The sequence below is a fragment of the Acartia tonsa genome, chromosome 8 (assembly GCF_053477335.1).
Source record: "Acartia tonsa isolate MP-2025a chromosome 8, ASM5347733v1, whole genome shotgun sequence".
NCBI classification, from domain to species: domain Eukaryota; kingdom Metazoa; phylum Arthropoda; class Copepoda; order Calanoida; family Acartiidae; genus Acartia; species Acartia tonsa.
In genome coordinates, this window is record NC_137267.1 from 43,600,650 (window position 1) to 43,613,531 (window position 12,882).

At 31.3% G+C, this 12,882-nt stretch overlaps 1 protein-coding gene across 1 annotated transcript in view; it reads right to left on the bottom strand.

The window, feature by feature from the left end:
* The window catches only part of LOC145327026 (uncharacterized), a 51,517-nt gene extending 41,816 nt beyond the window's left edge, over nucleotides 1-9,701 (bottom strand). Inside the window, exon 1 of the mRNA XM_080170507.1 lies at nucleotides 9,542-9,701. Within this exon, the coding sequence (XP_080026633.1) occupies nucleotides 9,542-9,683 (142 nt within the window). The 5' untranslated portion in view covers nucleotides 9,684-9,701. The remainder of the gene's footprint in view (nucleotides 1-9,541) is intronic.
* Nucleotides 9,702-12,882: the final 3,181 nt, after the last annotated feature.

Here is a 12,882-nt window from a genome sequence, read left to right on the forward strand (position 1 = left end):
GGCTGTACTTAAATAAGGAAGAGCAGCTAGTCCTTGGATAAACAGGGGTGGGGGGGAGGATGTCCCCCCACCTTCTAAATCGCTTCCTATTATTACTAGAGAGGTCTACAAAGTTTTTATATCCTGTTTTCATAAAGCTTTTTCAACATTTAAAATGGTCCTTATTTAAACATAAAAAAGTAAACGGATATAAAAAAAAATCAAAAAGAAACCTAAACGAAAGTATATGAAAACATCGTATTCATCATTACAATGCTGTATGTTCTTTCAAGGACAATTTTATCCAAAAGTAGCGCAGATTTAAACAGATAACAAAATAAGGCAATAATTTCTGGTCGAACACTGAAATACTTCCCCCCTTATCCTTATAATAAAGTAACAGGATGTGTGTTTGTCTATTTGCCTTTTTGTCTGTCTGTACCGAAGGATCTTGCTAACCGCTGAACCGATTGGGTTCTCCTTAACAGGGTAGCTTCTCTCTATAATTAGTTTGGGGGAGGGGACCACCATCCTTTCAAGAAAAATCACAAAAAAAATCGAAAAAATAAATATTCGTAGAGACTGGAACGCAACATAGAAATCGCGTATCCTTTTTTTAACTTTTTCTTTCAAAATTGGCAGTTATAATTCAACTTCCCTCTTCTCAAGTTCACCCTAGAGGCCTCTAGGGGCATAGCCGCTAGTTTTTAATTAATTAAAATCATAAAATGTTTATTACTTTAGGTGAGGTTAAGTTAGGTTAAATTAGGTATTTGGTTTAGGCTACGCATGTATAGGTTCCGCCGTGTTTAGGCCCTTCAACAAGGGTTAAATATATGAAAAACAACTCCCCCCCCCCTCATCTTATTTTCAATTGAAATTTGAAAATGGAGGTGGTATATCCTTAAGCTATACAATAATTTTAACATTACTTTGAAAAAAAGATTTTATATATTAAGATATATAATTTGTTTGCTTTTTATAGCATTGACATTGAATTAACGTGCATTTTCCCTCAAATTAAATATGACATTTTTTGTCAGATTAAGTGACAAACATCTGATAATACTGCAAATCTTAAAAAGTTATCTATTTGTATACTGGATAGGTAAAGAATATACGTGGATAAAATGACAGGGGGAAATTTGTCGTCAATTAAGGTTGCTTATATCGACCTCATTTATTGGTCAGATCGTTCATCCAGGAGGAGGGCATGGGATGGGGTAATGTAGCAGATTGGGGGTATTATTATTTTAGCTACCCCCGAGTATTTCTTTATGAGATTAAACATAAAAATCTGGTGCAACATCCAACCTCTTTAAGAGGTAGAAAAATATTACATAAGATTTAAGTCTTAGCCACTTTATATTAAGCTGTATTGAAGAAACTTAGATAATAATTTAAACATAAAAAAATTTAATGTCTTGGAAGATATAATACAATCTTATGTTTCTAAGGTTAATTTGTATTTTATATCATTTTTAATGTCAAAAGCATTAACACTTTTTTTACTTAGTGAAAAAGGTCAAATTTTATTGATAATTTGAACCAAGAGCCTATTGTGAAAGGTCATGCAATTAATCTCTGTGGGTAATTGGTTTGGTTTTTATGGTATTTTGTCTTTTATACATTCACTTCATGAGGAAACTAGTGGTCGAGACACTTGTCGTTATGGTATTTTTACTAAGGGTAAGTAAAGGGACGTCAAAGCTTTTTCTTTTTAGGGGGGTAAAATGAGGTTTTTTAAAGTTTTGAGGAGGGTATTATGATGTATTTTTTTAAATGAGGGTTGTCATATGATGTATTTTTTAAAAAATTCAGAAGGATTTCAAAGTTTGAGGTGAGTAAACTCCCTTTATTAACCCTCCCCCTCCCCCATGGGTAAGTCATAGAGGAGTTCTTAAATCACTTCACCAAATAGAAAAACTATCAGTGTAGTTATATTAAAAATATCTACTGTTATTATAATTTTAATTTAATTATGTATAATGATATAAAAAATCAATGTTAATTGTTATTTTCTGTAACATCCTTATACATCTGTCTGTCAATAATTTTTTTATATTTGCCAAATAAATTATAGCTGCAACGGTCTCATAATATACTTTCATATCCATAACATAACAAGGACAACTGTTTTAGAAGTAGCGCAGCAAGCTTATAAAATCATTATAATAAAGTAACAGAATCTCTGCCTTTCTTTCTGTCTGTCTGTTTGTACCGGCCGAAGAATCTCGCTAACCGCATGAACTGATATATGGTCCTTACAGCGCAGCTTCTCATATTCCTTGGAGGGTTTATAACTATTTTGTGGGAGGGTACCACAACCCTCCAAAGATAAATCACCCCAAGAAAAAAATGCCCCCCATCCATTTTTCTTTTTCTTTTTAAACTAAAATTAAAAGTGGTGGAAGGGTGCCTCCGCAATCCCCCGGGCCCTCCCCTAGAGGCTTTAGTGGCTTAGCCGCTCGTAATATGATATAGCATTAGCATGATTTGTTAATTGGATAGCGAGAAAATGCGGGAAGTCATATTCAAGTTATAGAATATCTAAGCTACAAAAATTACATATTATTAACGGAAATACATCAAATTGCTTTGGGATATGTCTTTTCTGTGTTTAAACTAATATTTATTCAATTAATAAAGCTTTAGTCTAATTTATAAAAAGAAATTTGAATAAAATCACATAAAAATCGTATTTTAAGCAGGGAGAAAGGGATATTGGAATGTTTATTACACTAGTCCCCAAAATAATTATTATTATAATTCTTATTCGTTTGTTTGAAAACTTTAAGACTTGATTTTTATTGGTTGGTTCAAAAAGTTCAGTAATTATGTGATTCACTTTCAACATTGACGAAGTAGATCAATTTATCATCTATTGTCTTATCCCTTTGGATCCCTGTATTTTAACAAAATTAACCAAAAATATTGACTATATTTTAATTTATATTTATCGTTAAACAAAATGCAAAAGTAGGCCTATTGGAAATAATCAATAGGAAAAATTTAAAATTTTCTGATCAAAATTATCAAGAACCGATTTCTAGGTGCTCTATTTGCCTAATCCCTACGGGTACCCTAATCACTCAGAACCTTACCTAAATTAAAACATAAATACGCAAAAATAACTCCTCCCCCCCCCCTGCCTCCAAATCTTGGTTGATTTTAAAATAAGTGAGTGATTATACTCTAACAATCACAAAAATTATTAGCTTTAGAATAAGAAAAAATAAAACTCCTTTTAGTTTAAATCATTAAGCAGTAAAATACAATTTACACAAAAAACAGGTAAATTTAAAGAATGACCTTTTGGAACAATTTTTACAGCAAAGTACTAACAATACAAAAATAACTTTATGGCAAAAATATTCGTACATAAAAATTGTTTTAGACAAGTTTTGCTGCCGTAACAACCACTTTTTTCTTAGTAGACAAAAATGCCACAATTTGACCTTTCTAACAATTTCCGCAGCCAATACATTAGAGTTTTCAAAGAGTAATCGTAGAAAAGTTTTAACAGAAATTCTGGCGGTTTCCCTTAAAGTCCCTAGCGGGCACAGAAGTTATTATTTTGAATTATGACAAATGTTAGGGGTGGGGGTGCTTGCTAGGAATTTGAGGGAAAGCACCATACCATTCTGTAACTAGGGTCTGTACGTTTTTAATCACTTTGTAACGCTATTCAGATAGATTTATTGAATTCTTGAAGCACTGCTTGATCCTCAAGCATATCACATATTTAAAACAAAGGTGTAAGTATGCTAAAAATTTCCATTTTAAGTCAAAAAAATTTATGAAGTAGTGATCTAATTGAAAGTCACTATTCAAAGCAAATTTTGCTTTATTAATTCTTATACATATATATTCATTTTGATAAACATTTCTTCTCCAATTTTTTTCGTCTAATACTTGGGTTACTAATATTTCAGATGTTTCATTTTAAGTTGCAAAAATTAAATAAAATTAATTTCAACAAATTATAGCAATGAAACATTTAAATGATTTTAAAACGACTTTTCATGTTCTTTCCCTAAAAGTGCCTTGCAAGCGAAGAAACTCCCCTGCATTATTTTTGGAATAAATTGTAAATAAGGAAGGTGGTATGTTTTTTACTTTATATATAGCCGCTACGGGGGGGGGGGGCTAAAAATCTAAGGGGCCTATATTCTAGTGGTGTCCTAACCCTGCGTGGCTAACCTATATCCAATATGACTTAACCTAACTCTTCCTAATTATTAAACAAACAAATCCCCACCCCTAATTTTCAAATTATTTCAAAATAAGAAGGGGGTTATCTGCTCCACAGGGTACTTTAAGGCAAGAAGTCAATTGGCTTACTTTTCAAAATTTATAAAGCAAAATGTTTTTAAAAATTTCACCCCTCTTTAAAAAAAATGTTTTTGAGAAGTTAATCATATTTTTCATTATTTCCGCAGATTTGCAAACAATTCTTTGCAGATTTATTCGCACACCGGCTGATAAACATCTATAAATGTAGCAAGTACTAAATAGATGTATTAAACCATTATATCTCCATATTTGGAAAGTCATGGCGTAGATATTTAAAGCTTCTATAAAATGCATATCTCAAGGCACTGCAAAGGAGTTTTTTTCATATGACCTTAAAAAGACTCTCCGCGTAGAAGCAAATTTTATCCTTTGATATAAAGCAGCTGCTTTTTTGTTTAAAGCATAATATCTCTTAAAAGGGTGAACTTATTGGGTTTTTCTTTTTATTGAAGCTTTTTTGTAAAGCACAGTCCCTCAAATGCATGCATACACCCCCTAGAAACTAGAAACTTGTTATCAAAAAAGTGAATCTTTTCAAGCAAAAATTAAAGTTTTGTTTATCATCATGGGGGATGTATACCAATTCATTGTCCATTGTCTTATCCCTTAAGATCCCTTATGCGGTAATGGTGTTCAGTGAGAATTAGAGGGGGGGATAATTGCAAAATGTGGATTCTCCATTTTTCAGACATAACATTTATAGGGCTTCGATCTCGATGCCATAAAAGTTTTTTTTGTCTCAGAATTGAATTTTTAGATATAAATTTTAACTTTTTCTTTATAGACAGAGTATACTTTTAAAATAAAAAACGTTTAATCTAAACCATATCATAAACATTAAAGCGTATTTTTTCAATGTTGTGTGGAAAAATGATTTTATACTTATGCATATAAAAAAAGCACTTACACCACAAAAAAATCCAATCTTTTAGTTGAAAATCTAGTTTGAACTTGAATATAAATGAATTACTTTTCATGGGTAAAAATCTATTAATAAAAGTAAAATTCAGTTTTTATTGAATAACAGTTATTCACACAGCTATCCTCAACAGTTTAGCGGATTTATAACCAACACGCTCCAAGCGGTCAATGGATCCTAAAAATAGACATACTTGCTGAATCATACCTGGTTTTACCTAAATTATACCTGCTCCTTCTTCGGGACTATATGCTTTTAAAGATTTTCACTTAAATTACCCTATTATTTGACTTAAAAATAGCGTTCGCCAAGACATCCTGTCGAGCTGTTTATACGTTTTATTACAAAAAAGGAGTCATTTGCATTTAATATATTGATAAAATTGTTACATTATTTACAGTGTTTGTTTTTATACAAAATTACCATTCAAATATTAGAATGTTAATTCATACATTCACAAAACTTACTACTTAACATTATAAGATTACTAATTGGTCAACCTGATCCTCTAGGGAAGGCGGGGGAGGAGGAAAATAGCCTAAAATAACTAAAAAAAAATTTATTGTGCTTTCTTGAAAAGTACAACCTAACAACTTTTCAGATCTTAAGCTTTATAAAACAAACTGGCTAATGTGAAGGAAACAAAGTTGCGGTTTTCGTTATATTTTCACATTAGCTTTTATCCTATTTCTAGCTCCTGCTGGTGCTCTAACCCGGCGGGGCCAATTGCCTAACCTTGCGGGGCAATCGCCTAACCTAACCTAATATAACCTTTCAAAGGCTACTGTTAAAATACGACGAAACCCGCAACTTCGTTTCCTTTACATGACCCAAAAAAACTTTACTACTTTATAAAGTTGGATTGGTGACATTATGACTACAGTTTTAAGCTGAAATAGATATCAAAACAAAATATGAAATGTAATTGGTAAATTACAGGGCAGTAAGAAAAAAATATCATCAGAAAATGATCTAGTGTACGTTTAATTCTCCAGCTAGTCAAGAATAGCGGTTCCTAAAAAATAATTATATTGCCTAAGATTACAGTATAATATACTAACATGAATTTAGGATCAAATTTTTTTATTGGCACAAATGTAAAATGTATTTTATACTTATTCTATTTTTTAAAGTTTTAAGGTTTTTTTTTGTTTGTAGCTAGCTTAAGATTTCAATAACTAATGATTTGATTGAATTCTCGAAATAATGGAAAATTTAAATCGGTCTCAGAATGGTTTTAGGCTATTTTTCTGCCTTTTCCTTCCATTTTGAATACAAATCCCCTGGATGTTAAAGGGCAACTATATGTTTATTTATAGTAATAAAAGACATGTAACAATTTATGGAAAACAAAAGTAGCAGCATGTTTATCACAGGGTGATTTTTATTTTTTGAGGAATAAAAGTAGTGCTTAGTTTAACCCACTAACCTCTGTTCGCGCGTTTTTTTGTGCTGTGAACTACAATCTAATACATATTTAATATTATTTCATAAATCTAAAGACTGTTGACCTGCTGTTTGTATACTTACTGATAACTGCATCAAATATTTTTGGTATATAACGCCCAACACCAATGATAAAAATAGAAAATTAAATTATGCATTACTTTTTATCATATCAAGAGATAAAAATGATAATTGTGAAACTTGACAAGAAATTTATCTTTTGCATACCGATTTTCAATAGTATGCTATAATTAATAGCAAAGAAATTTACAATCATCTAAAAGATTAACTGTATTTTTAACCTGAGGAAAAGTTATAGGCTAGAGTACTAACCTATATATTATAATTGGAGTTTTACTCCAGGCATAATATAAGAAAGTGGATGGTAAAAATATGATCAGCTTATTTGACTTCAAATTAGGTTAGCAGAGTATAATTAACATAAATACATCTATGTGTTTTAAGTTTTTAATAGCGAAAATATTTCCTAATTGGGGTGGGTTTATCTTTTAATTTCAAAATCCGCGCGCTTGTCATGGGAGCTCTACCGCCCACTGTTAGATATTCATTTAAGTAACATTCAACAGACAACCAACACTTTGTCTGAGAAGGGAAAGGGGACATTGGGCTGTAGCAAAAGTTTTATAATAGTGTTTTCTTATTTGTTTGCTTACAACTTTGGAGACTTTTATTAAGTTTTGATTGATTGGTATTTAAGTTGAGTTTCCAAGCTTTTCAACCACTAAGTGTTAGCTAAATATGGGGAAATTTGTGTATCATCATTGGGGATTTACATCACTTTATAAGTCATTGTCTTATCCCTTTAGATTCCTGTCTCCCTACTCTAACTATTTATGCCGCGCACCTAATATAGTAACAGTAGGAACAATTTTTAACTTCTTTAATTGTACCGCGAACCTATCACATCCCCAACGAAGAGCGGATGCGCTTCATGACGAGCCATAGTTGCGGGTTAGTAGCAGAACTACTTTATAATTCATCTTGTCTGTCAGTCCATAACAATATGGTAAAATTTAATTTTAACCAATACTATTTCAGATAGATAAGTCAATTTTTGTGAAGATATCCCTTAACAAAAAGTAACAGCATACAACGAACTTACTTTGTCTGTCAGTCTGTTGGTCATGCTACATTTTTTATATTTATATTTAAGGGTTTCTCGGTTTTCTTATATATTCTCCTATCATTCTTTTCTTTTATTTCTATTCCTCTATTTCCTATTTATTATGACAACTTAACTGATCATTTACTTTATAATTTACTTTGTCCCACCATTATATTTACGTTTTTCTTGAGGTTAACCTTGTTAAACCTTATATTAGATAAAATTACTTTAGTCTTAATACTATACCTCTATCATTAACTTAGTTTTTACTTATCCTCTCAACACTTTTCTTATTTTCTCGTCAACTCTTTCATATGGTTTTAATTTCACGAAATATGGATAGAATCGGCAGAGGGAACCAATAACAATTATATCGGTTAAATTTAAATCTAATAAAAGACATTTGGATGGCCTTAAAAGAAAATAATAACATCTTTTTTGTATTAAAACTGATAAACAGCGACAGGATGTCTTGTCGAACGCTATTTTTAAGTCAAATAATAGGGTAATTTAAGTGAAAATCTTTAAAAGCCTATAGTCCCGAAGAAGGAGCAGGTATAATTTAGGTAAAACCAGGTATGATTCAGCAAGTTTGTCTATTTTTAGAATCCATTGACCGCTTGGAGCGTGTTGTTTATAAATCCGCTAAACTGTTGAGGATAGCTGTGTTCAATTAATATGAAAAGAATTTTTTACAAAGATGTAATTTTTTACACTAAAAAACGTTTGGACGTGAAAATTTCATTTAGACTATCATATAAAGAAACATGGAATAGTTTTCTGTAAATTTTAACATAAAATGTCTTTTTGTTTTTCTATTTTGTAACGGAGCTACTTTATAATTTACTTTGTCTGTCCATCCGTCCGTCCTTAACGCTATATAGAAAATTTGATTTTCTCAGCTACTATTTGAGATAGACTGGACGAAGACCAAACTGCATAACTTTTGCACCACTTTTGACGTCATATTCTCCATCTCTTTTTTAGGGGTTTTCTTTCCCACTTCTCCTCTCATCGGACCTCATTATATGACGTCACATGAATCAAAAGTGACACAAAAGTTATGCAGTTTGGTCTTCGTCATAGACTGCACTTTTTTGTAAGGATGCTCTTTTCAACTTGCATGGTCTGTCGGTCTGTTGTTAATGCTTTAAAGACATGGATACTGTTTTAAAGAAGCTCTATAATTTATCATAAATCTTTCTTTATATCACTTATATAAGGGGTAATTTTGTGTAATAATTGGGGATGTACATCAATTTATCGGCTAATGTCTTTTCCCTTTTGATCCCTTGTCTGAAAGCCTCCAGACAGGCAAAATTATACAGGGGCTAAACGTAAAAAGTTAAATTGAATAATTACAAAAAGAGTTATAATTTATGTTTACTAGACCAACAAACTTTTTAACATGCAAAATTTCTCTCATTTAAACACCGAACCAGGAATAAGGTATAGCTAACAACCGGAATAAATTTGAAATACATATGAGGGTGGATAAAAAATCATGAAAAATCTGCTGAAATACCAAATATTTTTTTTCAAATTAATTTAGTTGTAGTTTATAGCTGACGCCGAACACATTTAATGCAAATAGTATAAAATTCGTGGTTTTACTTTAAATTGCACTGAAAACTTATAAAAACTTATAAAATAATTTTTACTGCATATATTTATTTATATGATATTTAAGCGGCAAGAAAAAATATACCCAATCTTTAAAATTCTATTTATATATTGTATTTAATCCCAAGATTAAATATCTAAAATAATCTAACCTGCTGAAGAATCTGCAATCACATTTGTAAACAATCCAACACAGAGAACAAATCTGAAGACATTTTTCAAGGGTTTATCCTGTAGTAAGTCCAAAGGAGCAGTCATTTTCACTTCCCGCCGCCGGAACAATATAGACGCCATTTTATTTAACGCATTTGCATCTCTGAAAGTAAACAAAATTATTGTTAAATCTACTTACTACAGAAGAAAAAAATTAGAGGTGCTTTCCCTCAAAGTGTATAGAGAATCCCCCCATATTATAAGAATAAATTGAATATAAGGAGGGTGGTTGTTTTTTTTCTTTATGTCCGCAGTGTCCTAACTTTTTTTAGTTTTTTTAGTTTTTTGGGGGGTTGGGGGTGTCAAACCCCCCAAGCAAATAGCCTAAAACCACCACAGGACCAGTAGGTATATTCCCTGAAGAGTAGAATCAAATCGGTTCAGTGGTTACCGAGATCTTAAGGGACGGACAGACATCAAGCTACTTTTCATTATAGATAAGATAAAATAAAAGTGATAGAGTAAAACAGTTATTCTTGAAATGCATACTTCAACAAAAAATCCAGGAAGTTTTTAGTATATTTATTAATTTACCCTTTAAATAACATCTAATATACAATAAAACTTAACCTATTAAACTCTTAACTAATAAATATATTTTTTTCTAATTTCAGCACGTATAGAAATAAATTAGATAAAATTTATGGTTTACGTGGATGCTTTTTTTAGTCCAATTAGATGCAAACTGTATATAATTATGGGTGTCATAAATAAGTAGCATTTTACAGGTCCGCTGAATTTGAGTTGCCGAATGTGTACACAGTTTCCTCGGTGTTTCTTCATCCTATCTCAATATTTACTACTAGCTAAAAAACTTAAACTTCAAAAAAAAATTGAATGCATAAACGATTTTATACATTATTCATTCCAAATTTTAAAGTTTAAAAATTTGGAATTTTTTGAAGTTTGAATCTTTTTTAGCTAGTAGTAAATATTGAGATAGGATGAAGAAACACCGAGGAAACTATGTACACAATCGGCAACTCAAATTCAGCTGACCATTTTACAATATTTCTTAAAATCGGTCAATTTTATTTGGATATTTAAATGTTGCAAAATGTCTTGCATAAGTTATTCAAATAAGCATATATGGACTTAATTCCATCAATTACGCATATAAAATTTAAACAAAAAATACTTTCAGTTGTTTGTTTGTTTGTTAAGATCTCGTTAACCTCAGAACCTATTAAGTTCTCCATCTTTGGAAAGTTTTTCAAATGTCCCTAGTTTATTTTATGCTACTTATTTTCATATATTTCGGTTTTGGGATGGTTTTAGACTATTTTACTGCCTGCCGTCCTTGGATGCTAGGTGCGCAACCGCTTGTTTCAAATATAATGAAAATTGAATTATTATTTTGTTTCCAGATTATACCTAAATGTTACAAGAATCGTCATATTCGTTTTCATATGGACGGGAAAACTATATTAGAAGCTCATTACTTAAAAGAACTCGGGCTATGAGCATGTAGTTCAGTCCTGACTGTTTCTTAATTATGGATAGCTATAGAAGTGTGCTACAACTATTGAAAACTTCAAAATATATATTTGCAATAATAATTTAAATTTGTTTATAGCATAGAACCTAATAAAAAAATTTAACATTGCATTGGAAATATGCAATGTAGAAATATTTTGTTAATTTATTTTTTGTATTTATTGATTAAACTTTAGTCAAAACCCGCAACTGTGGCGTAACAAGCCCATTGTCGGTGAGGTTAAATGTTCGATTCTCGGCCCTATGCCGAGGTTTTTACTGCTTCTATGTCAGTTGCGCGACAAAAATTGTCTGATTAGTGGGAATGCCTTAGCCCAAAACAGGCACAATTCATTACAGTGTACAGGTAGGACTTCCAGCCAAAGGTCAAGCAATCAAAGGGTTGGACGTTTGACCATATAAACAAGTATATAATTAAGCAAGGTTTGGTTCAAAGGTACTTTTATATATTCCCATTATCCATATAATTGTATAATTAAGAGTGGCAAATGCATGACCGGCCAACAGAAACCATTTTAATTGAGACATTTACAATCTACAATTTGTTACCCGAGTTCCTTATGGATATTTCCAAAACATTATTCAAATAATCTCATTCCTGCCAAATTTGAATTAAAGGGTTGTGGAATTTTAATTGGGTTTAATTTTTCTTCATTTAGATGTATTGAAAACAAGGATGGCAACATACACTAGTAGTAAAGGTTCTCATAAAAAGATACGTCCTATAGTATAAAGTAGAAAGGATTTTTGTCTGAAAATAAAATTTTTGGATATGGCAGAATTGATGAGTTGTAATTTTAGGGAACCAAGGTGGTTTTAGGCTATTTTCTTAACTTCCCCACCATCCCCAAGAGACTAAGGGCGAAGCAACTAGTATAACAAATAATATTTATTATTAAAAGAAGAAAAGAAATAAAAACAAAAATGGGAAAAAAGTGTAAATACAAGAGACAGCGGAAAAAAAAACTTAATTTGTCTGGTTTTTAAATTGTGTGTGTGTGACTGTGAGTTTTGGAGGTGAATATATTGGCATGGGAAAATTTGTCGTTAATTTAGGTGGCTAACATGGACCTCCTTTATTGGTTCATCCATTAGGAGGGAAGGGTATTGGGTATAAAGGATGGATGGGGGGATAATGTTATATCAGCCAGTTACGATTATCACTTTATTAGAGTACATGAAAATCTGGTGCAATATCCAAGTAATAATATATCGACTGTGCGAGTGTGTGTACCAAATTTTGAAAGGTATTAAAAATGTGGCTATTGCAAAAAGAGCCGGTTAGTAATTTTTGCCAACCTAATCATATATTTTGCGCAGTTTCCTATTAAAAAGGAATTCAAAGATATTCTTATTACACCCTCAAAAAAAAATTTAAAATCTAAAAATTGAATTTTTTTCATTTTGTTATTAGTTTTTGGCAATTTCCCTCGTATTTGGAAATTAGGTAGTTTTCCGTGTATTTATGTTTTACCCTAGGTTAGGTTCTATTGATTAAACAGCTGTCTTTGGTAACTTGGAAAATTTGAATGTTAGGGGGAAAATAGGAGGCGTAGATTGAATTAAAAGGAAATTATTATATTTTATTCTGATGCACTTAATATTTTATTTTAAATTCAGGCCTTTTCCCTCAAAGTCCCTAGTGGAGCATCTTACCCCCCCCCCCCCCAAAAAAAAAAAATATATATATATATAAAATCAGGGTGGATGTTGGTATGGTTATTGTTAGGTTAGGTTTTATTAGGCAAGGGTAGCCCCGCAAGGTTAGGGCACCGTAGGGTTA